The following is a 24,160-nucleotide window of genomic DNA, read 5'->3' as shown; positions in this document are numbered from 1 at the left end:
TGACAATATATTTATATTTTTATATCATGTGCCTTCATATATTGTGAAATGTACGTAATAATATTATATGTAAGTTATATATTGTAATATGGGAAAATACTGCAATTCTTGCCACTTTCATATATTGAATAAATACATATTGTTATACTATTTATATATTGTAATGTATATTCAAATATGTCCCACATTATATGTGATTGTATATTGGAAGAGGTATTGTATATTTGTAAATATATGTAAAATTATATGAGATAATATACCTCAATGTACAAGATCATGTACTGTAGTCAGATTTATATGGGAACATACTTTGTGGCAATCAATCTGGAGTTTTCCTGGTCAGCCCGCCGACAACTATCCAGATTAGTCGGAGTGGCTGAGACATACAGGCTACGTGACCAGCCTTTGGGTTCATCCAAATGACTGACATTTAATTATTGAATTGAATTGAAAAAGTCCAACCAATATTTATACCAGTCGCTCACTCTCTGCTATATCTCAGTTATCGTTACCCTGCACATTTTTTTTCTCCCATAAAACTACTGATTTTTGTGCTAAAGTATACAGACATGGTGTATTAGACGCCACTCCACTCTACAAATACACTTCTTCTGGTTTTTAATGACACCAATAAATATTTGAGTGATATAGATATCCATTCAGTCTGGGAGTGTACCAGTGTTGTGTGTCAGTGGCTAAAGTCACATGTTATTTGCACATGATGCAGAGGTCAGCTGCAGAGTTCTGACTGTCCAGTCTCTATGCAGGGCCCACAGCATGCTAGTCATCACAGGAGCCTGCAGGTCAAAGGTCATTCAGCTGGACACACACACACACACACACAGAGAGAGGCAGCTGGGGGTCAGGAGGGGAGAGACGAGGGTGATGTAGGGCAGGACTACCTGGACCCAGCGCAGTATGGACACTGCAGACCCAACACATGTGATGGACCCAGCGCAGTATGGACACTGGACACTGCAGACCCAACACATGTGATGGACCCAGTGCAGTATGGACACTGGACACTGCAGATCCAACACATGTGATGGACCCAGCGCAGTATGGACACTGCACACTGCAGACCCAACACATGTGATGGACCCAGCGCAGTATGGACACTGCAGACCCAACACATGTGATGGACCCAGCGCAGTATGGACACTGCACACTGCAGACCCAACACATGTGATGGACCCAGCGCAGTATGGACACTGGACACTGCAGACCCAACACATGTGATGGACCCAGCGCAGTATGGACACTGCACACTACAGACCCAACACATGTGATGGACCCAGCGCAGTATGGACACTGCACACTACAGACCCAACACATGTGATGGACCCAGCGCAGTATGGACACTGCACACTGCAGACCCAACACATGTGATGGACCCAGTGCAGTATGGACACTGGACACTGCAGACCCAACACATGTGATGGACCCAGCGCAGTATGGACACTGCACACTGCAGACCCAACACATGTGATGGACCCAGCGCAGTATGGACACTGCAGACCCAACACATGTGATGGACCCAGCGCAGTATGGACACTGGACACTGCAGACCCAACACATGTGATGGACCCAGCGCAGTATGGACACTGGACACTGCAGACCCAACACATGTGATGGACCCAGCGCAGTATGGACACTGGACACTGCAGACCCAACACATGTGATGGACCCAGCGCAGTATGGACACTGCACACTGCAGACCCAACACATGTGATGGACCCAGCGCAGTATGGACACTGGACACTGCAGACCCAACACATGTGATGGACCCAGCGCAGTATGGACACTGCAGACCCAACACATGTGATGGACCCAGCGCAGTATGGACACTGCAGACCCAACACATGTGATGGACCCAGCGCAGTATGGACACTGGACACTGCAGACCCAACACATGTGATGGACCCAGCGCAGTATGGACACTGCAGACCCAACACATGTGATGGACCCAGCGCAGTATGGACACTGGACACTGCAGACCCAACATATGTGATGGACACAGCGCAGTATGGACACTGCAGACCCAACACATGTGATGGACCCAGCGCAGTATGGACACTGCAGACCCAACACATGTGATGGACATATGATGACGCCTCACCAACCTCAGTCAGTGTACAGTATGTCTGTGTATGTTCCCTGTACCTATTCAGCTGCCACATTTCTCTTTTTTTATTAGCTACTGTTAGTTAGACAGGTTGGGTACAAAACGTTATGAATATGAAACATCATTATTATTGTCCCGTTGATATTTCTAAGGGATTCATTAATGCAATTGTATGATCTGGGTTGTAGTATCATTAGAGCTGCTTATTCCTCCTTCTCATTGTGTGCAGCTTCAGCAAAGCCCAAAGCTGTCTGGTGTAGATTAGACCTGCATCTGGTGATAAAGGACACAGACAGAGACACCAACACTGACAAAATAACACAAGATTAAAATTATTCTTTATTTCATGTGCGTAATGATCAGAGTTCAGTTGTGCAGGAATTTGTGTTTACTGCAGTGCTCTAAGTCTCTTTAGTGCTGTTTAATCTCCAGCATTTCTGACCTCAGATCAGACAGAGGCAGAACCAGCTGCACCTGTGCTGTGTTGCTGCTCTACTGGAAACCTCACAGGTGAGAGGTGAGTGTGTAGCTACACAATAACAACCACTAGAGACCTCTCCGGTGAAGAGAAATTGAGTAAACCATCACATGCAACATTAAAGAGTTAAATTCTTATCTATCATCTTTCATTAATGAATTAAGTTCGGCTTGACTCTTCCCATTTCAGGCGCCTGCCTTCAACTCTGGCCACAGTACATGCACTATGGGCAAACTATGCTGTCAGAATCCCACCCTTAATGTTAATGCTGTCAAACTGTCACCCTTACTGATTATGCTGTCAAACTGTCACCCTTACTGATTATGCTGTCAAACTGCCACCCTTAATGATTATGCTGTGGCTGATGACTGGAGCAGTGGCAGCTCTACCTGTGCTGGACTATACACAGTATCCCTCCACCCTTAATGATTATGCTGTGGGTGATAACTAGAGCAGTGGCAGCTCTACCTGTGCTGGACTATACACAGTATCCCTCCACCCTTAATGTTAATGCTGTGGGTGATGACTGGAGCAGCCTAACCTCTACCTGTGCTGGACTATACACAGTATCCCTCCACCCTTAATGATTATGCTGTGGGTGATAACTAGAGCAGTGGCAGCTCTACCTGTGCTGGACTATACACAGTATCCCTCCACCCTTAATGTTAATGCTGTGGGTGATGACTGGAGCAGCCTAACCTCTACCTGTGCTGGACTATACACAGTATCCCTCCACCCTTAATGATTATGCTGTGGGTGATGACTAGAGCAGTAGCAGCTCTACCTGTGCTGGACTATACACAGTATCCCTCCACCCTTAATGTTAATGCTGTGGGTGATGACTGGAGCAGCCTAACCTCTACCTGTGCTGGACTATACACAGTATCCCTCCACCCTTAATGATTATGCTGTGGGTGATGACTAGAGCAGTAGCAGCTCTACCTGTGCTGGACTATACACAGTATCCCTCCACCCTTAATGTTAATGCTGTGGGTGATAACTAGAGCAGTAGCAGCTCTACCTGTGCTGGACTATACACAGTATCCCTCCACCCTTAACGTTAATGCTGTGGGTGATAACTGGAGCAGCTGGACTATACACAGTATCCCTCCACCCTTAACGTTAATGCTGTGGGTGATAACTGGAGCAGTGGCACCTCTACCTGTGCTGGTTCAGACTCAGCGTGGCCTTGACTGGTAAGATCTTCAGAAGAGAGCCAGAGGAGAAGTATGGGAACACTCTCTCAGTGAACGTACATTTGAATGTGTGCAAATGGTTGTTATTGTCAGGGTCTGAGAACGACACCTGTCCAGTTCTCCAGTTCACGCTCACTCGGATCTTGTGCAGTGTCTTGGTCACGGACAGAGAGGAGGGCGCGTCTGGTGTGGAGCATGACCTATATGCTCCATTACTATGACCCACGTAGAAGTATCCATCGTCAACGTTTATTCCTACGTTTACTTCCTCTGGGCGGACTCGGTCACTACACCGAGGATCCAGTGTGTGTTGTCCCCAACCTCCACGTCCCAGCAGTGAGTGCCTGAGTTGAAGCCCTCAGAGCCCAGCACACAGGCATAAAAGTCAAACCTCTCTGGGTTACCAGGAAGCGGCTGCTGCTCCTCACTCTGGGTCACACTGGTCAGATCCTCAGACAGGACGAGAGAGTCGGCTGCAGTGTTGGGGTCCAGAATCACAGGAGCTGCAGAGAGAAAGATAGTTGTGTTAAAGAGATAATGACACCTGTAGCAAAGGGAGAGAGTGGTCATCCCACACGGCCTCAAACCCCAATCTTACACAGGGCACCAAACATGCAGCTTGATCACAGGCCAAGGAGCGTATGTGCGTGTGTGCGTGTGTGTGTGTGTGTGTGTGTGTGTGTGTGTCTGTGTGTCTGTGTGTGTGTGTGTGTGTGTGTGTGTGTGTGTTTGTTTTAGTCAGCACTCACTGTAGTGAACAATCTCCTGCATCTTCTCCCAGACTCTGAACTTCAGGTTGCCCAGGTGCTTTGCCACATTGATCAGAGCTCCTGAAACCCTCTCTGGATCCTGCAGTGTGCACTGGGCTCTGGAATAACATTCAGGAGTCAGTGCTGCTGTGTGTTTCGTTTCAAAACCGAAGAGAGAGAAGGCAGATCACTTACCTTTCAAATGTGCCCTTGTAGTTCTGGAAAAATAAAATAATATGTGTCTTTATCATAACATTTGGTACACAAAAGAGAGAATGTTTTAAATATATCATGACTGGCACTGCAAATGATTGTAGGGATTGTACTGCACTTGAAACATAACAGTAAATGCCATGTTGCTATAGCAAGTATCCTGAAAGCAGCCCAAATATATGCCATTCACAAAATGTGAGGGCAGGAAATATGGGCTGGAGTTTAGAGCTCCATTTAGAAGTCTCTGTGTTTGAATAAGATGTGTTTGGACCAAAACAAGAAAATCACTGCTAGGGTAGAGCGATGATTACTGTAGATGGATTTGGGCAAATTTTCAGGCTAAGTTCAAACACATCCCATAATGCAATCCCAGTGGCGTTATACCAGTACCTGGCTACTCCAGGCTAGTTACAGAAATACTGTGATGGATTAACCTGTATGTGAAATTGTCCAAAAAACACACACACATACACACACACACACACACACACACACACACACACACACACACACACACACACACACACACACACACACACACACACACACACACACACACACACACACACACACACACACACACACACACACACACACACACACACACACACACACACACACCTCTAATACAGAACAGATAACAGATGACTCCTACCTGCAGGAATGTGAGGTCACCAGCTCCAATCTGCTCTTCTATGGCTCTGATCGTGTCTGAAAGAGTTGAGAGATCTCTGCTCATCTTCTCAATCTTCTCCTTCATCATCTGACTCTTCTGCTCCTCTTCCTCCCTCAGTGCAGCTATCCTGGCTGCCTCTTCATCTCGTAGAAACTGGTGAAGCTTCTCAAACTCCTCCTTGATCTGCTTCTCTGTGTTCTGGGTTTGAGTCTGAATAGAATTGTATCAGCTTCATGTGATTAAATTCTGAACATATTTCACCTAAAAGGATAGAGGTAGAGCAACCTATAGGATCTATTTACAGAAGAGAACAAGTTCCATCAATTCATAATGCATGCTGTTCTAAATGTGTGCAACTTTATTGTGTGCATTAACTCATTTTCTAAAACGGATAGTTCCGGTCCTTGATTATGATTGGCTGAATCACGTTCGATGCCGTTGTATATAGCACAATAAACACACACCTTGACCGCATTTCGTTCTATAGTAATGCTATAGGAAGATTACACACACTACCTGTTTATCATCCGTGGAAGAGTACACACACTACCTGTTTATCATCCATGGAGGATTATTACACACAATGATTGTTTATCATCCGAGGAGGATTACACACACTGACTGTTTATCATCCGTGGAAGAGCACACACTGACTGACTGTTCATCATCAGAGGAAGATTACACACACCGACTGTTTAGACGTGACTGTGGAGCACACTCACCTTAATGTACGCCGCTGTTTTCTCACAGGTGACATGAACTTTCTCAAAGTCCTTCAGCTTCTTTTGTAGAGGATGTAGTTTGACCTTGAGCTCCCTCTGAAATGAATGGATCACTTTAATCTCACTTAATAGTCTTAGCATCATATACGCCCTGTTTCCAAAAGAGTTGGGACACTATATAGTATATATACTTTTTTGATCCTGTGAGGAAAATTCGTTTCTCTGAATTGATTTAACCCAATTTAACCGAATTAGTGAACACACACAGCACACTCACAGTGAGGTGAATCACACACTAACCCAGAGCAGTGAGCTGCCTGCCCAACCGGCGGCGCCCGAGGAGCAGTGAGGGGTTAGGTGCCTTGCTCAAGGGCACTTCAGCCATGGTGGACTGGCCGGGGATCAAACCAGCAACCCTCCGGTTACAAGCCCGAAGCCCTAACCAGTAGGCCACGGTGTATGACATGCTAACAAAATCTAAATTACATGATTCGCAAAACAGGTCAATTCTACAGTTTTTTACAATTTTGATGCAAGATACTGTACACAGTGAAAAATGTTGACACAGAGACATGTAACCACTGTTTTGCATAATATCTGCTTGCACTAAACATTTAGGAACTGAGTAGACTTGATGGAGTTTTTAAGACGGAGATGTCCCATGTTTGCCCTGACACAAATGTGATCGGCTCAACAGTCTATTTTAGCCTACTGTACCATACTGTATACTGTGGAGACCTGTTGTTGTTGCCTTGTTTTCATGACCTTTATAGATCTGGATAGAAACATGTTGTTAGAAACCTGTAATAATCATTCATCAATAGTGTGCCTCTTCAGATGTGAAAACTTATGCACCCCCATCATTATACATGCTTTTGAACTTTGCTTTAATAACAAGTTGGACAGTCCCTCTCCTCTTTACTCAGGAGGATGGGGAGTCCATATTTCCAAAAGAACAGATTTTGATTGGTTTTCCACTTCACCTCTGTCCATCATCAAGAGCATTTAAGCAGCGTTTGTATGGAGCGTTAAACTGTGTTCATAGACGATGGTTATCCTGAACAAAGTGATTATTTTCAAAGTAGATTGTTGATCATTTTCAAGGTTAGCTAGGTGTATGACTGATTTAAAAAAGACAGAAAATAGTGAAATGGTAAATTCAAAAAGTAGATTTTTTCAGAAAACAGTGCAATATGTCAGATTCAACTTTTGATATGTCTGTTTTCTTTTAGCAACTATATGGGTTTGTGTGATTTGCAGATTATCATATTCTATTTTACTTGCATCTTACTGTACACACAGTAACATAGCATCCTAACTATATTAGAAATGGGGTACAACCAGAGACCGCAGATGGCTCAGTTGGCGTTCTAAAACTATATAAAATAACTTTCATAAATTTCACTTTCTCTCCCTCTCTCTGTGCCAGTTTGTACATGTCCCATTGAGATATTTAAAAATGTGCAATCATCTTACTATGCAGCAAGCTGGAAGTCAACCACTGGTGCAAATGGCCTTACCTTCATCTTAGAGGCAGATTCTGCAGTAGGACTGAAGTTGTGATTTTTGTGTAATTTTGAGCACAGACACACCAGACACACAAGCTGCTTATCATCTTGACAGAAGAGCTCAAGTTTCCGTTGGTGATCTTTGCAGAGTATGACTCTGTGATCTCTTTCTTGCAAGTATGCCTCACACAAGTTCTTTAAAGCCAGATTTGGGAGGGGGGAATCTTTCAGCGATGCATTCCTGCAGACTGGACATTCTCTGGATCCTTTGACGTCCCAGAACTGCTGCAGACAGACTTTACACACACTGTGGGTGCAGGAGAGGATGACAGGATCCTTGTAGATGTCAGTGCAGATAGGACAAGAGAACTCCTCCTCTAGTTTAGAGGCCATTTTCAAAGGATAAATGCAGACTATTTCAAGTAAACGCTTCCCTAGTTGACTGGTTGATAATCTGTTTCACTCTCAGGCTACTTTCACTTTCACATGACTCTGATCTCTTGCGTTTGTTTTAATCGTCGATTTGTAAATAAATTCACTGTTGGCTAGTGCGTATTCCTCAATACTTTTTTTCCAGAAAAAAATCCACACGCCTGGTGAGATAAATATGTGACGTTAAGCAGAGGCCGTCTGTCCGTCCCCGAGTTTCACTTCCTCATTTAGAAACAGGAGACAAAGGGGGTTATAGGGTTATAGGGAGCTGATTGGTTCGTCGTATAGCATGCTCTCACCACGCAAACGGTTTATTCGCTGACAGAAACGTCCTTTCGTCACATCGGTTAGCCTTTGATTAGGGAGAAATGTTTCGCAGTATAGAAACCTAGACAAACAGTGCTTTTAAAACATTCTGGTCTCAAACCACTTGAAGAAACGGGGCTGTGGATAATGTAAATGCCTCACAGCATATTCTAGGCTACTAATACAGTACATCTGTGGAATTTAGTCATTTAGAAGGCAAGGCAAGGCAAGGCAATTTATTTATATAGCACATTTCATACACAAGTGCAATTCAAAGTGCTTCACACAGATATACACAAATATATAATCACTCAGTCAATATAATGGTCATTAAAATTAACCATAAAACCAGGTGTAAAACAATTCAAATAAAATATAAAATAAGTAAAATAGTTAAAAGAGGATAGATAAAATAAAATAAAACATAAAAATAGTAAAAAAGCATAAGATCATAAAATAAAATGTAAAAATAGAAATAAGAATAAATAAAAGTAAATAAAAGCCATTAAAAGCCATTGTGAGTTAACAGAAAGCATCTGAAAAAAGTTTGGTCTTAAGTCTTGTTTTAAAACAACAGAGTGTTGGGGCTTTCTGGATGCTTTCAGGAAGTTGGTTCCAGAGGTGAGCAGCATAGTAGCTGAGTGCTGCTTCACCATGTTTAGTACTCACAATGGGTTTGTTTAAAATTAACTTTTGTTGTGATCTGAGTGATCTGGGTGGTATATATCGCTGAAACATGTCTATTAGATACCTTGGCCCTATCCCATTAAGTGATTTAAAAACCAGCAGTAATGCCTTAAAATCAATCCTATAACTCACTGGGAGCCAATGGAGTGATTTTAAAATAGGGGTTATGTGCTCTGTTCGTTTTGTTTTTGTAAGTATTCTTGCTGCTGCATTTTGTATCATTTGGAGCTGTTTGAGGGTCTTTTTTAGAACACACTGTGCAGGCTACACTGTCCGTTCAGGCTGGTCAAATCTGATTGAAAACCAGAAGCAAACACTGATTGCCAAACAGTAATTTAGCCCCATATAGTCTTATAGCTACATTTCTGTTGCTTCTGTTTTTCAGTCAGACCAATAAATTCCTACTGTAATTAACAGAAGGGTGATCCAAATATTCTGTGTGTGTTTGTGTGTGTGTGTGTGTGTGTGTGTGTGTGTGTGTGTGCGCGCGCTCGCGCGGGTGTGTGCATGTGTGTGTGTGCGAGCGTGCGTGTGTGTGTGTGTGTGATGCAAGTCACGTTTTAATCACACATTGTGTGTTGAATAAGCAATTTTAATACATGAAAAAAACATGCACGATTATTGCCGATCAGGTCGTTATTCAGTGGACTACAGACACTGTGCTGCTGTTCTCCATTAAACATGAATTCTGATAACCCAATGGCCTCGACTTTGGCTGCTCTGTAAGCCACACGCAGTGCATGCTGGTCACCCTCCATGCAGGCAATAGGCACACAACAGAGGACACAATGCACACACCATCGACATACAGGTCATTACGCTACAATATGACCTTTTTTTTTTTTTTTCGCAGAATGCAGTTTTTCAAATGGTGGTAACTTTTACAATGCTTTTGAAATACCAGTAGGCCTAATGTGTTAACTCATACTGTGCAACTCAAATCTAATGGAAATCTTCACCGTCATCACTGTCATATTAGGGATTCATCTCCTCATGCAGACCAGTCCTGATCCATATCAGTGTTATTCGTGATTCATCATGCAGACCAGTCCTGATCCATCAGTGCTGCTAGTGATTCATCATGCAGACCAGTCCTGATCCATATCAGTTATTAGTGATTAATCATGCAGACCAGTCCTGATCCATATCAGTGTTATTCGTGATTAATCATGCAGACCAGTCCTGATCCATATCAGTTATTAGTGATTAATCATGCAGACCAGTCCTGATCCATATCAGTTATTAGTGATTCATCATGCAGACCAGTCCTGATCCATATCAGTTATTAGTGATTAATCATGCAGACCAGTCCTGATCCATATCAGTGTTATTCGTGATTCATCATGCAGACCAGTCCTGATCCATATCAGTGCTGTTATTAGTGATCCATCATGCAGACCAGTCCTGATCCATATCAGTTATTAGTGATTAATCATGCAGACCAGTCCTGATCCATATCAGTGCTGTTATTAGTGATTAATCATGCAGACCAGTCCTGATGCATATCAGTGTTGTTATTAGTGATTCATCTCCTCTGGTCTCCATCCCTCTCTGTAGGTCCAGAGAGAGCTATCAGCCCTACCTGAGCTGCTCTACTGTGAGGTGTTCACTGTTACTGAGACCTGTACTGGTAAGATCTTCAGGGGAAGTATACTACTGAAGTATGGAAACACTCTCTCAGTGAATGTGTGTGTGAGAGTGTGTAGGTGTGTGTTATTATCAGGGTCAGAGAATGACAGCTTTCCTCTGTCCCAGTCCAGCTGCACTCTGATCCTCTGGAGTTTCTGCTGCACTCTGAGGCGAGTGGGGGCATGAGGAGGAGCATGTGCTCCATATGCAGCTTTATAATACTGAACAAACCAGTGTCCACTCATGGAGGTAATGTTTCCCTTCCTCTGCAGAGACTCTGTCATCACACCCACATGCCACTGTGTGTTCTCTTCAACCTCCACATCCCAGCAGTGAGTCCCTGAGTTAAAGCCCTCAGAGCCCAGGACACAGGCAGTTGAATCAAATCTCTCTGGGTTATCAGGAAGCTGCTGCCACTCATCACCACGTCTCACACTAGTCAGATCCTCAGACAGGATGAGCCGTGGGTATGCAGTGTTGGGATCCAGAGTCACAGGAGCTGCAGAGAGAAAGAACACACACATGAGCTGAACACTGAGTGGTGTGTGATGAGGATGTGAATGATGTTCATTATTAATAGTGCTGTTACCAAGTGTAATGGCAGGAGAAGTAGTAACAGTGAAATGCTCTTTAGTCATCAGTATGAAGGGATCACAGCTGTACAGGAGTGGACTCACAGGAGAGGGGTGTTAGTGGAAGGGAGGATTATCACTGACCATTCTCATGCATATCCCTCTTCCTCCTTATATCTCTCTTCATCCCTCTATCAATCTGTTATCCCATCTGTCCATCTAGTCAGGGAGCCATGGGGTCAGACCTGGCTTTGTCGGTTAAAGTTTTTTTTTTTGCAGAATCTAGTAGACTAGGGGTACCTCTTTAAGATTTAAGAGGGTGCCCGGTGATATCCCTTGGGCAATTTCGTATATTAAGCCTTTCTTGTCCAATGTGTTGACTATAAGGCGGATATACTACAGGTGAATAGGGTAAAAAAATTAACAAGCAGATATCACTATGAAACTTCACCAGTTGATTACTTAGATCAATATGGAAAATAAATGTATTACAAGTTTTCTGAAATTTAATGTTTGAATATGCAAATTAGGTATGATGTAATTAAATATGCGCTGATTTGCATAAACGTAAAAAGATCAAATCTGAACATTGGGTAAAGCCAGTTTCAATTTTTTTCTTTTCATTTTGTTGACATAAGAGATGAAAAGTATTTTAGAGAGGGAATTATGGATATCTCATTTAGTTATTCAGTAAATCAGAAAATACTATACCAGCCTTTAAAAAATCAATTTTCGCCATGTTTTTTGGAATAAAATGTCATGTAAATCAGGCTAAGAATAATATATCAACAAACCCCTCTGCAAAATCCCTCTAAACATGGTTAGGTACAAGACTGAAAAGTTTGGTGTATGTAGATGCTTGTGAAGTGGAGATTTTGTTCTCCGAGTGAGAGAGGAAACTCATCCATCCGCCTTATATTCAACACATTGGACAAGAAAGGCTTCATATACGAAATTGCCCAAGGGATATCACCGGGCACCCTCTTAAATCTTAAAGAGGTACACCTACTCTACTAGATTCAGCAAAAAAAAAAACTTTAACTGACAAAAGTGAAGTGTTCCTTTAAGGTTCTCGTGAGCTTTTGGCAGACCAGACCAGTCACTAAGCCATGGGGTCAGGTTGCAACCAACCCAGGTCCGACCTGGTTTTGTTGGTTAAAGTTTTTTTTTTTTCTGAATCTAGTAGAGTAGGTGTACCTCTTTAAGATTTAAGAGGGTGCCCGGTGATATCCCTTGGGCAATTTTGTATATTAAGCCTTTCTTGTCCAATGTGTTGAATATAAGGCGGATATGGATGAGTTTCTTCTCTCACTCGAAGAACAAAATCTCCACTTCACAAGCATCTACATACACCAAACTTTTCAGTCTTATACCTAACCATGTTTAGAAGGATTTTGCAGAGGGGTTTGTTGATATATGATTCTTAGCCTGATTTACATGACATTTTATTCCAAAAAACATGGCGAAAATGGATTTTTTAAAGGCTGGTATAGTATTTTCCGATTTACTGAATAACTAAATGAGATATCTATAATTCCCTCTCTAAAATACTTTTCATCTCTTATGTCAACAAAATGAAAAGAAAAAAATTTAAGCTGGCTTTGTCCAATGTTCAGATTTGATCTTTTTACGTTTATGCAAATCAGCGCATATTTAATTACATCATACCTAATTTGCATATTCAAACATTACATTTCAGAAAACTTGTAATACATTTATTTTTCATATTGATCTAAGTAATCAACTGGTGAAGTTTCATAGTGATATCTGCTTGTTAATTCTTTTACCCTATTCACCTGCAGTATATCCGCCTTATAGTCAACACATTGGACAAGAAAGGCTTAATATATGAAATTGCCCAAGGGATATCACCGGGCACCCTCTTAAATCTTAAAGAGGTACCCCTAGTCTACTAGATTCTGCAAAAAAAAAAACTTTAACCGACAAAGCCAGGTTCACCTAAATTATGGCATTTGGCTCCCGGACTAATCCATCCATCTCTCATAATGCGTATTGTACACTTGCTTATTATATTGATGAGTATACAATGTACATCTACTTATGGTGTGTGTGAATAGTGTTTGTGACCCCACCACAGTGACCCCACCGGGACTCAAACCCAGGGCACTAACACACACACACACACACACCACAATCCCCCCCCCCCCCCACACACACACACACACACGCACGCAGTGATCATCTTTCCCCTCTAGACTCTCAACACATTGAGATGAATCAAAGCCATTCTCACTGCTCCACACCACACCAACACCACACTCACCACGTTTAGTAGAAGCAACAGCATATAACCAAAAGTTTGTTAACGTTTTCACCATACTTAACTTAATCTTTTAAGATTGAACATTAGTCTGGTGAGGCTGTGCTTTGTTTCTACTGCACTTTGCGTCGCTTAAGTTTCGTTATCCTCATGTCACCAGCCAATAGCGTGCCAGGACTAGAGTATGGCCGTTTCTCATTGGAGCCAAAGGTTCTGGCAGTAAACAGAGGAAAACTATCTGCTGGTTTCCAGTCAGTCTGAGCAGCTGGGCGAAATTCAAATTCCCCGGAAGTTCAGGCAGGGTTCACTCAGCCTAAGACTGGATGGTTCCTACCTGCAGGAATGTGACATCATCAGCTCCCATCTTCTCTTCTATGGCTCTGATTGAGTCTGAAAGAGATGAGATCTCTCTGCTCATCTTCTCAATCTTCTCCTTCATCATCTGACTCTTCTGCTCCTCTTCCTCCCTCAGTGCAGCTATCCTGGCTGCCTCTTCATCTCGTAGAAACTGGTAGAGCTTCTCAAACTCCTCCTTGATCTGCTTCTCTGTGTGCTGGGCCTGAGTCTGGAATTAGTTCAAGAAGTACTTTGAAGTGGATTGAAAACTTTGAAATCTTCTTGTAGTAATTAGTTTGTGCTTCATAAGAATTGTGACACTTACCTTAATGTGTTCAGCTGTTCCATCACAGGTGAGTTTTGCTTTTTCAAAAGCCTTCAGCTTCTCCTTCATGGGATCTAGTTTGATACTGATCTCCTCCTAGAGCCAAGAAGACAGAGAGAGAAAGAGAGAGAGAGAGATTTACACAAAGCACATCCCTTCTAGATGATGGCTTTGTGTACATATCTCTGTGTCTATATAAACTTTCCCTGATATGTTTCTGAAGTGTTAATTGTCACGACGCCACCAGGTTCTCCATCAGTCTCTACTCCTCGTCACTCTGCTCCAACGATCTCCCAATCTAATTCCCCTGTCTACTAATTGCCCAATCATCCTATCCACTTTCCCAATAATCCAATCTCCTCTCTACTACTCCCCAGCACCTGCAGCCAATCCCCTCTACTACTCCCCAGCACCTGTAACCAATCTCCTGCTGCCCATTTAAACCCCTGTCACCCTGCTCTCTCCGTCTGGCCTCTTCAACGGAGAACCTTACTCCAGCACATGGACTGCTCCTTGTTCCTGAAGCTCTGCTCCTTGTTTCGCGAAGTGCCTGCTACGTCCCAGGTTGTAGAACTTTTATGTTGGACATTTTCTATTGGAAATCTTTCTGTTGGACGATACACTCTTACAAGTTTGGACTGCCTTCTTATTCTGATGATCTTCTGAGCGTTAACTTCCAAGACCTTGTTTATTTCTCCTGCCTTGGTTCATGTTTGAAAATTAAAACAACTTGATTGATCATAACCTTGTTTCCTGAGTCTGTGTGCCCTGACAGAAGGCCAGACCAGGCAATGGAGCCTCAACCATTAAGAGCTGACCATGTGGATCCCTTCCAAGGAATGGTGGACAATGCACGTCAGACCCTTTCCAACTCTGCAACCGTAGCAGCGGCCACCCCAGCACCAGCAGCAGCCCCAGCTCCAGTGGCTCCCCCAGCAATGATTCCAGCAAACGCAGTGGTGAATCCATCACCATATTCTGGAACCCCGGAGGCATGCAAGGGATTCTTGTTGCAATGCTCATTGGCCTGGGAAATGCAGCCACACCGATTCCCTACAGACCGATCACGAGTAGCCTATATCATCTCTCTGCTCTCGGGGCGTGCCTTGCAATGGGCTGAAAGCATCTGGAGACAAAATGGCCCCACAACAGCATCGGTGGACAACTTTGTGGCTCATTTCAAAGAAGTCTTTGACCTACCTGAAGGTGATTCCTCCACCCAAGCCAAATTACATGCCCTGAGGCAGGGCAAGAAGTCTGTCTCTGAGTACGCAATCCAATTCCGAACCTTGGCTGCCATCAGTGGGTGGAACGAACCTGCACTACTCACCGTTTTCAGACAAGGGTTGGAACCCTCTCTCCGTCTCCAGCTGTCCTCATATGATGATGCCATCGGTCTGGAAAGATTCATTCAGCTCGCCATTCGAGTAGCCAATCGCCGAGAGTGCTGTTTCAAGGACCTCCGCCATCCCACTTCAGCCTCTGTTCCCCAAGTCGATGATGGAAATGCAGCTGCTGGGACCGAACCTATGCAAGTAGATTCTCTGCGGCTCACCCCAGCAGAGCGCCGGCGGCGCATGACCCAAAATCTATGTCTGTACTGTGGGTCTTCTAGCCACTTCATCACTAGATGCCCCACACGGCCACCACGACCCATGGTCGGTATCGTGAGTACTCCACTTGTGCATTACAAACCATTACTCATTGAAGTTGCTCTGTCCAATGCTATGTCCACCTACCCAGTCTTTGCTCTCCTTGATTCAGGGTCAGCCGGGAACTTCATTTCCGGGTCCCTTGTCCAGCGTCTCCAGCTCCAGAGGACCCGCTGCACTGCCCCCCTCGACGTCCACTCAATAGTGGGTAAGCCCTTAGCCCGCAAGCGGGTCCAATATCACGCAAATGACCTAGTGCTGCGTGTTGGATGTCTACATGTGGAGAAAGTTACCTTTTATATCCTTGAAGATTCCACAGTCGATCTAATTCTAGGACGCCCCTGGCTTATCCAACATGCACCTGTGATCTCCTGGTCCACTGGAGAAATACTTCAATGGGGAAAGAAATGCCATTCCAACTGTTTCCCAAAACTTCCTCGCCCCAGTACTCAGTCTCCAGTGTTGTCACTCAATGCCACCACCATTGAAAGTCCAGAGCAGAGTCGTCCAGTAGTTGTCCCACCTGAGTACTCCTCATTCAGTGATGTGTTCTGTCCGCGCCGTGCATCTCGCCTTCCTCCACACCGACCCTGGGACTGCGCAATCGACCTGGAACCTGGTCAGCCCCTACCGCGAGGAAAGGTCTACCCACTCTCCGTCCCTGAGCAAGAGGCAATGAAGAACTACATTGAAGAAGCATTACAATTGGGATACATACGCCCATCTAAATCGCCAGTGGCTTCTTCCTTCTTCTTCGTGGCTAAGAAGGATGGTGGACTTAGACCCTGCATTGATTACCGTGCACTCAATAATATCACAGTGAAGTTCAGATATCCTCTTCCACTTGTTCCGGCAGCTCTTGAGCAACTGCGTGATGCCAAGATATTCTCCAAATTGGATCTGAGAAGTGCCTACAATCTAGTCCGTATTCGCCAAGGTGACGAATGGAAGACTGCTTTCGTCACTCCCACCGGTCACTATGAATACCTGGTGATGCCCTACGGTTTGTCAAACGCACCATCAGTTTTCCAGGGGTTTATCAATGAAGTGTTCAGAGAATATCTCAATCTGTTCGTCATGGTTTTCATTGATGATATACTCATATACTCATCCAACCCCACAGATCATGTCAAGCACGTCTCCCTGGTCCTGACGAAGTTGCGTGAGTTTCAGCTCTTCGTGAAGGCTGAGAAGTCCCTCTTCCACCAAACTGCTGTTCACTTCCTGGGCTATGACATCAGCAACCACGGAATCAGCATGGACGACCAGAAGGTGAAGGCGGTCCTCTCCTGGGATGCTCCACACACAGTCAAGGGACTCCAACGCTTCTTGGGGTTCTCAAATTTCTACAGACGCTTCATCCACGGCTTCAGTCTGATTACAGCACCCCTCACCTCTCTACTCCGAAACAAACCCAAAAGCCTATCCTGGACTCCTGAAGCCTCAGAGGCCTTCCAGAAGTTGAAACAGGCCTTTGCATCTGCACCAATCCTCCGCCACCCAGACCCTGAGAGGAAGTTCATCGTTGAGGTGGATGCATCCACCACTGGTGTTGGTGCGGTTCTTTCTCAGTGCCAAGGTAACCCTCCTCGTCTTCATCCTTGTGCCTACTTCTCTAGGAAGCTTAGCCCAGCAGAACGTAATTATGACATCGGAAATCGTGAATTACTTGCCATCAAGCTAGCCCTGGAGGAGTGGAGACATTGGCTGGAAGGATCGAAACACCCATTCTCAGTCCTGACTGATCACAAGAATCTCCAATACCTCAAAGAAGCAAAACGACTCAACCCCCGCCAAGCCAGATGGGCCCTCTTTTTCACTCGCTTCAATTTCACCATCAGCTACAGACCTGGATCACGTAATCCTAGGGCAGATGCACTATCAAGACTTCACCATCCAGAGGAGTCCAGTGAGCAACCCGAACCCATCCTACCAAATGAGTACATCTTGAGTCCCATCCTGTGGTCCCTGGATGAGCAGATGGCCGCCGCCAGGGAGTCCGATCCAGCTCCACCGAATACCCCAGCTGGTCTTGTCTACGTTCCCCGACAGCTCAGAACTCAACTCCTCACCTCTGCGCACTGCAACCCCGGCACTGGACACCCCGGGGCCAACGCCAACCTTACGCTTCTCCAAGATCGCTATTGGTGGCCTGGCATGGCTCGGGAAATCCGCAAGCTTGTTGCGGGATGCCCAGACTGCGCAATGTCAAAAACTCCTCGTCACCTCCCTGTGGGGAAGTTGATTCCTCTACCGATACCACAACGCCCTTGGTCACACCTTGGGGTCGACTTTGTCACAGACCTCCCACCGTCCAACGACAATACCTGCATCCTTGTCGTGGTTGACAGATTCTCCAAAGCCTGCAAACTCATTCCACTCAAGAGTCTCCCCACGGCAGCTGAGACAGCGGAGGCCATATTCACTCACGTGTTCAGAAATTATGGCATCCCAGAAGATGTGGTGTCGGACCGAGGGCCCCAATTTATTTCCCGCTTCTGGCGAGCCTTTCTCCGTCTGATGGGTGTAAGCGTGAGTTTGACATCAGGCTATCACCCCCAAACAAATGGACAAACGGAACGGAAGATTCAGGAGATCGGCCGGTATCTTCGAACCTACTGTCACCGGCACCAAGACACCTGGAGTCACTTCTTACCCTGGGCCGAGTATGCGCAGAACTCTCTCCGCCAACCTTCCACTGGCCTAACACCATTCCAATGCATCCTTGGTCACCAACCTCCACTGTTCCCCTGGACAGGAGAATCTTCCGATGTCCCTGCCGTTGACCGCTGGTATCAGGAAAGTGAGAGGGTCTGGGGAGAGGCGCACCACCATCTTCAGCGGGCTGTCAATCGCCACAGTCGCCATGCCAACGTGAGACGATCTTCAGCACCAGAGTATGAAGTGGGTCAAAAGGTGTGGCTGTCCACCCGGGACATCCGAATGCGTCTCCCATGCAAAAAACTCAGCCCTCGATACATCGGCCCCTTCACCATAACTCACCGGATCAACCCTGTCACCTATCGGCTCCAGCTCCCTGCTAATTACCGAATCCACCCCACTTTTCATGTGTCTCTTCTGAAACCCTTTAACTCACCTCTCTCTCCTTCCTCCACAGAGCCTGGTGTCGCTGTCGATCCCCCTTTGCCGCTTCTCCTGGACGAGGGTCCTGTCTATGCCATCCACGACATCCTAGACTCTCGGCGTCGCAGAGGTCGGCTGGAATACCTGGTCGACTGGGAGGGCTACGGTCCAGAGGACCAATCCTGGGTGCGCCGATCTGACATCCTGGACCCAGACCTCCTTGCTGACTTCCATCGCACCCATCCCGGTCGACCAGCCCCCCGCAGCCGTGGCCGACCGCGACGCCGTGTCACCTCGTCCCTGGAAGCGGCTCCTGAAGGGGGGGGTAATGTCACGACGCCACCAGGTTCTCCATCAGTCTCTACTCCTCGTCACTCTGCTCCAACGATCTCCCAATCTAATTCCCCTGTCTACTAATTGCCCAATCATCCTATCCACTTTCCCAATAATCCAATCTCCTCTCTACTACTCCCCAGCACCTGCAGCCAATCCCCTCTACTACTCCCCAGCACCTGTAACCAATCTCCTGCTGCCCATTTAAACCCCTGTCACCCTGCTCTCTCCGTCTGGCCTCTTCAACGGAGAACCTTACTCCAGCACATGGACTGCTCCTTGTTCCTGAAGCTCTGCTCCTTGTTTCGCGAAGTGCCTGCTACGTCCCAGGTTGTAGAACTTTTATGTTGGACATTTTCTATTGGAAATCTTTCTGTTGGACGATACACTCTTACAAGTTTGGACTGCCTTCTTATTCTGATGATCTTCTGAGCGTTAACTTCCAAGACCTTGTTTATTTCTCCTGCCTTGGTTCATGTTTGAAAATTAAAACAACTTGATTGATCATAACCTTGTTTCCTGAGTCTGTGTGCCCTGACATTAATCTGAATAAAAAATGTGAATCTGAATAATAAAATACAATTGTCTTACAAACACATAAACACCTTTCCCCCAAATGGTTGGCTATATTTCCTTCTGTGTCATTGTGACTATTTTCATCATACAGTTACAGTTAATGTATTTGAAATGTGACAGGAGAAAACCAAAACAAGTCTTAAACATTTCAATTGGCCTTTTTACAATGGCATCAAAAGATTGAAAGGAGAGTACTGCATCCCAGTGTTGATTTACAGTAATGCAAGACTGAGGAGAAGATTCTTTCCTCAAGCCATGAGTTTGCTGAATATAATAATTGAATAAATATTAGGCTCTGGGCTGAGCCTGTTCATTATCCAAATACAAATCTTTCTTTATTTCTAATAATCAGACGTACCTTCCGGTCAGCTGCTGCTTCATCAACAGGACTGAACTGGTGACTCCTGTGGAGTCTTGAGTCTCTACACGAGTAACACACAAGCTGGTGATCATCATGACAAAACAGCCTGAGTGGGTCACCATGGAGACTACACAGTGCTCCTCTCTGTCTTGTAAGTGACTCTCTCTCCTGTAAATACGTCTCACACAGATTTCTCAATGCCAAGTTGATCGGAGGCTCCATCTTTGATGACCTCCTCCTGCAGACTGGACATTCTCTGGATCCTTTGGTGTTCCAGAACTGCTGCAGACAGACTTTACAGAAGCTGTGAGTGCAGGTGAGGACCACGGGGTGCTTGTAGATCTCAGTGCACACAGGACAAGAGAAATCCTCCTCTAGTCGTGAAGCCATTTTCCAACAACCTACAGCAACTTTGCTTTCACTTTCACAAGTCTGAAAAAATCAAAAGTTTCTCAGTTATCTGCGTCTTCTAACTGAATGTTACCAGCATGTTGACTTCCTCTACCTCCTAAAAACATTTTAAAAAAAGATGTCCAGTTTGATTGCTTATATAATTTAACTCCCACCTGTTGGTATTGTTTAGTAGAGTTGTAGCACAGACTACAGTAGGGCAGCCGTAGTAGGTGACTGAGTTTCACTTCCTCCTTCAGGACGGATGAGTCAGAGGGAGGGATCTGGAGGAGCTGCAAGCTGATTGGTCAGTACCAACATGCCATTACAGAACCAGAAGCCTTGTGGTATTTTACATTCCTTTTGTCACTCCCAAAGCATTAGGCTCATTCGACTTCATGTGGCCGTCTTAAGACACTTGCAGACGTGATTATTTATGAGATTCTGATACAGTTTCAACCATGACGTATGCACAGTTCGGGTTTGAAAGATGTAGCCTATCATTCGTCTTACTGTAAGACGGCTACATAAAGTCGAATGAGCCTATTCTTTCAAACAAGCTAACCTTACACAGGGAGGAGGGAGCTACTGTATGTGTGTTTGTGAGTGTGCTAGTGTGTGTGTGTGTGTGTGTGTGTGTGTGTGTGTGTGTGTGTGTGTGTGTGTGTGTGTGTGTGTGTGTGTGTGTGTGTGTGTGTGTGTGTGCCTTTACAAGCAATAAAAACACATACTGTAAGTCATCAGAGTTGTGTGTGATTGTGCCATGTCAATCCATGCCAAGTTAGATTCCCTCAATTGTTATCAGTATGCAAGTAGGCATACAACACAGGAATGGAATTGGCTTTATATAGGGATACAGTGCAACATGAAGAATTGCCATGCAAACATATCATACAGTATAATGCAAAATTAAATTAAATACTGTATGTGGTGGCAATAAACGTAATTTAGGATTTTGCCATATGGAACATTGTACACATTTTGCACATATACACACTGAGCAAACCACTGTACACATACACAATTTCCACACAACACATTATGTGAATCAAAATGGAAAATGAGACAGAAACATTAAGGTAATAAAGCAATCCAACGTGTGAATTATGTTAATCTACCACTAAACACACACACACACACACACACACACACACACACACAACCCGAGTTACCTTAAATACAAACACATTTATCTGTATCCCTTCTTAACAGACTCATACAACATTAGCTGGACACTTGCTCTTCTGTTACCTGTAGAAAATTTGACATAATCAGCTTTCATCATTTCTGTGATTCTGTGATTGTGTCTGAAAGAGACGAGATCTCTCTGCTCATCTTCTCCTTCATCATCTGACTCTTCTACATTGAATTACCGTAATTAATCCAGCAGGGTCTGATGCACTCTGCAATCTGCACAGTGAGAGATTCAAAGTCTTCTGTCTGGAGGATAAACAGCCTGTGTGTCTGGTGTGCAGAGACTCCAAAACACATAAGAATCAAAACACTTCAGTCCAATAGATGAAGCAGCACATGACTGCAAAGTAAACATCTCCAACTCGGAAGGATGATTTTAAAACAACCAAAACTGATGTATTAAATTTAACCAAGAAAAGAAAGTGCTGATGAGAATTGAATGTTAGATTGTGTGAGAGTGATAGGCTGCAGTACCTGTGTCGTAACCCTAGATGGCACAACACCGCGTGACGTTTCTGTGCTTCAGATAGGGTTGCTGTCTCGAACTAATTCTAACTGTATACAAACTATTCCAACGTTTACAGACTGATTGGTGCTTCGTTTTATGTAGACACCTAGAGCAAGTTACTGACGAGGTTTGGCGCTGTTTTGAGCAATGTTAGCGGCTTAAAAATGCGAATTTGAAAGCGTATGGCTGTGGGCCCTATGCTAACCCACTGTTTGCTATTTCGGGCTGGAGCTCTTGCCCGTGCTAGCTCGGTACTGCGTGATCAACGAAAAATGCTTCTGCCGTGGCTTAGTTGATGTATTTTCATTCAGAAAAACACAGTTTTTTTTCAATTTCCGCCAAACTTACACTTTAATGCCTTAAATGACAAATTAAGGAAATATTCAACCTTGAAGGACATCGATTTTCTTTGTGAATGAATAATGTATTGTACATAAATAAATATTTCCTTAAAATACAGGGGTCATAAGTATTGGAACTCCCATGTTAAATTCCCATAGAGGATTTTTATTTTTATTTTTAAAGGCCAGTTATTTCATGGATCCAGGACACTCATTTTTTCATTTAAGGCATTAATTTTAATTTCCAAAAGATGATTTTATATTTAACTTTAAGCATGTGTGTTCCAATACTTTTGGAGGGTATACAGGCCTACTGTAGGTCACAGCCTTTTTTTTCTTTATTGTAACGCGTTGAGATCGCTGCATGCACAGGCAGGCATGTGCACTGATGGCGCTGTAGACGGGATAGAGCCTATCAGAAGGTCTCGTATCAAACAATGACTGTGGAGGGAAACAGTTCTTTTTACATACAATATTCTTTGCAAGGTTTTGCTGACAATATTGAGATGTAATTCAAATTGTACCTGTAATTGAATTACACATTTTTCTCCAGTAACTGTAATGTATTACTGTTACATTACACTGAGTGTGCTGTTCATTACATATCTATTAGCACATTCACATCACATGTAGACTTCAGCACAGCACTAAAGCATGCAGACCATAAGGACTCCAATCAGTATTAGTATGTACAGTAGACTACAGCGCTAAAGCATGCAGACCATAAGGGCTCCAATCAGTATTAGTATGTAGACTACAGCACTAAAAGATGCAGACCATAAGGGCTCCAATCAGTATTAGTATGTAGACTACAGCACTAAAGCATGCAGACCATAAGGGCTCCAATCAGTATTACTATGTAGACTACACTACAGCACTAAAGCATGCAGACCATAAGGGCTCCAATCAGGAGTTGTACTGGTTATTATTACACCTCATTGTCCCTTCATAATAGTGTCTGCGTAAGAAACTATTTAAAATGTGTGTGTGTGTGTGTGGTTCAAGTAATGTGTGTGTGTGTGTGTGTGTGTGTACTGTGTGTGTGTGTGTGTGTGTGTACTGTGTGTGTGTGTGTGTGTGTGGTTCAAGTCCCATTGTATTCCCATATTAATATGCAGAGTTGTGAGTGTCCAGTAGCCCCACAGCATGCTGGATCTGGTGCAGGTCATGCACCAGCATGCAGGTCATGGTGCTGGACACACAGAGGGGCAGCTGGGGGTCAGGAGGGGAGAGACGCTACCTGGACACAGGACACACGCTGGGGCGTCATCACCCCAACAGGGTCACCTGGGTCACCTGATGCTGAAACACCTGAGTCCAGGTAGAACTGATGATGTGTCCAAGTGCAGCACAAGAGGTGACCTCTCAACTCTGTCATGTCCAGCTTTGGTCATGTGTGGGGGAGCTCTAATGGACACAGCACACCAGATGTTGTGGTGGCCTGCTGGGCTATTGTTTCAGCAGTGCTACTTCATCCAGCTGTGGA

General features: G+C 44.6%; 2 protein-coding genes across 4 annotated transcripts; one reads left to right on the top strand and one right to left on the bottom strand.

Moving 5' to 3' along the window:
- Window positions 1–3,895: 3,895 nt before the first annotated feature.
- On the bottom strand, window positions 3,896–20,854 carry LOC134079170 (E3 ubiquitin-protein ligase TRIM35-like). Of its 3 annotated transcripts, XM_062535359.1 has the most exons (7): window positions 20,808–20,854; window positions 20,239–20,673; window positions 14,236–14,331; window positions 13,909–14,139; window positions 4,744–4,766; window positions 4,549–4,667; window positions 3,896–4,302 (listed from the first exon to the last, which is right to left on the bottom strand). In XM_062535359.1, the coding sequence occupies exons 2-7, from the start codon at window positions 20,629–20,631 to the stop codon at window positions 4,061–4,063; spliced, it is 1,104 nt and encodes a 367-aa protein (XP_062391343.1). In that variant the 5' UTR covers window positions 20,632–20,673; window positions 20,808–20,854; the 3' UTR covers window positions 3,896–4,060. The 3 variants fall into 3 exon arrangements, with proteins under 3 accessions (XP_062391343.1, XP_062391342.1, XP_062391344.1); XM_062535358.1 differs by lacking the exon at window positions 20,808–20,854 and having other exon boundaries at window positions 20,239–20,776; XM_062535360.1 differs by lacking the exons at window positions 13,909–14,139; window positions 14,236–14,331; window positions 20,239–20,673; window positions 20,808–20,854 and adding exons at window positions 5,417–5,647; window positions 6,160–6,255; window positions 7,680–8,293.
- On the top strand, window positions 15,948–19,814 carry LOC134079171 (chromobox protein homolog 7-like). The gene is made up of 2 exons (XM_062535361.1): window positions 15,948–16,095; window positions 19,006–19,814. The coding sequence occupies exons 1-2, from the start codon at window positions 15,963–15,965 to the stop codon at window positions 19,386–19,388; spliced, it is 516 nt and encodes a 171-aa protein (XP_062391345.1). The 5' UTR covers window positions 15,948–15,962; the 3' UTR covers window positions 19,389–19,814.
- Window positions 20,855–24,160: the final 3,306 nt, after the last annotated feature.

This window comes from Sardina pilchardus, chromosome 4 (assembly GCF_963854185.1).
Source record: "Sardina pilchardus chromosome 4, fSarPil1.1, whole genome shotgun sequence".
Taxonomy (NCBI): Eukaryota; Metazoa; Chordata; class Actinopteri; order Clupeiformes; family Clupeidae; genus Sardina; species Sardina pilchardus.
Note: the sequence above shows the minus strand (reverse complement) of the source record. Positions and strands in the feature narration are given on the sequence as shown.

Coding starts and splice junctions, on each gene's coding strand:
- LOC134079171 (XM_062535361.1), top strand. CDS start 15,963: ATGTCCACCTACCCAGTCTTTGCTCTCCTTGATTCAGGGTCAGCCGGG. Junction 16,096..19,005: donor CGACGTCCACTCAATAGTGG/GTAAGCCCTTAG, acceptor CTTCCTCCACAG/AGCCTGGTGTCGCTGTCGAT.
- LOC134079170 (XM_062535359.1), bottom strand. CDS start 20,631: ATGGCTTCACGACTAGAGGAGGATTTCTCTTGTCCTGTGTGCACTGAG. Junction 4,767..13,908: donor ATGATGTCACATTCCTGCAG/GTAGGAACCATC, acceptor TTATTTTTCCAG/AACTACAAGGGCACATTTGA. Junction 4,668..4,743: donor TACAAGGGCACATTTGAAAG/GTAAGTGATCTG, acceptor ATGTTATTCCAG/AGCCCAGTGCACACTGCAGG.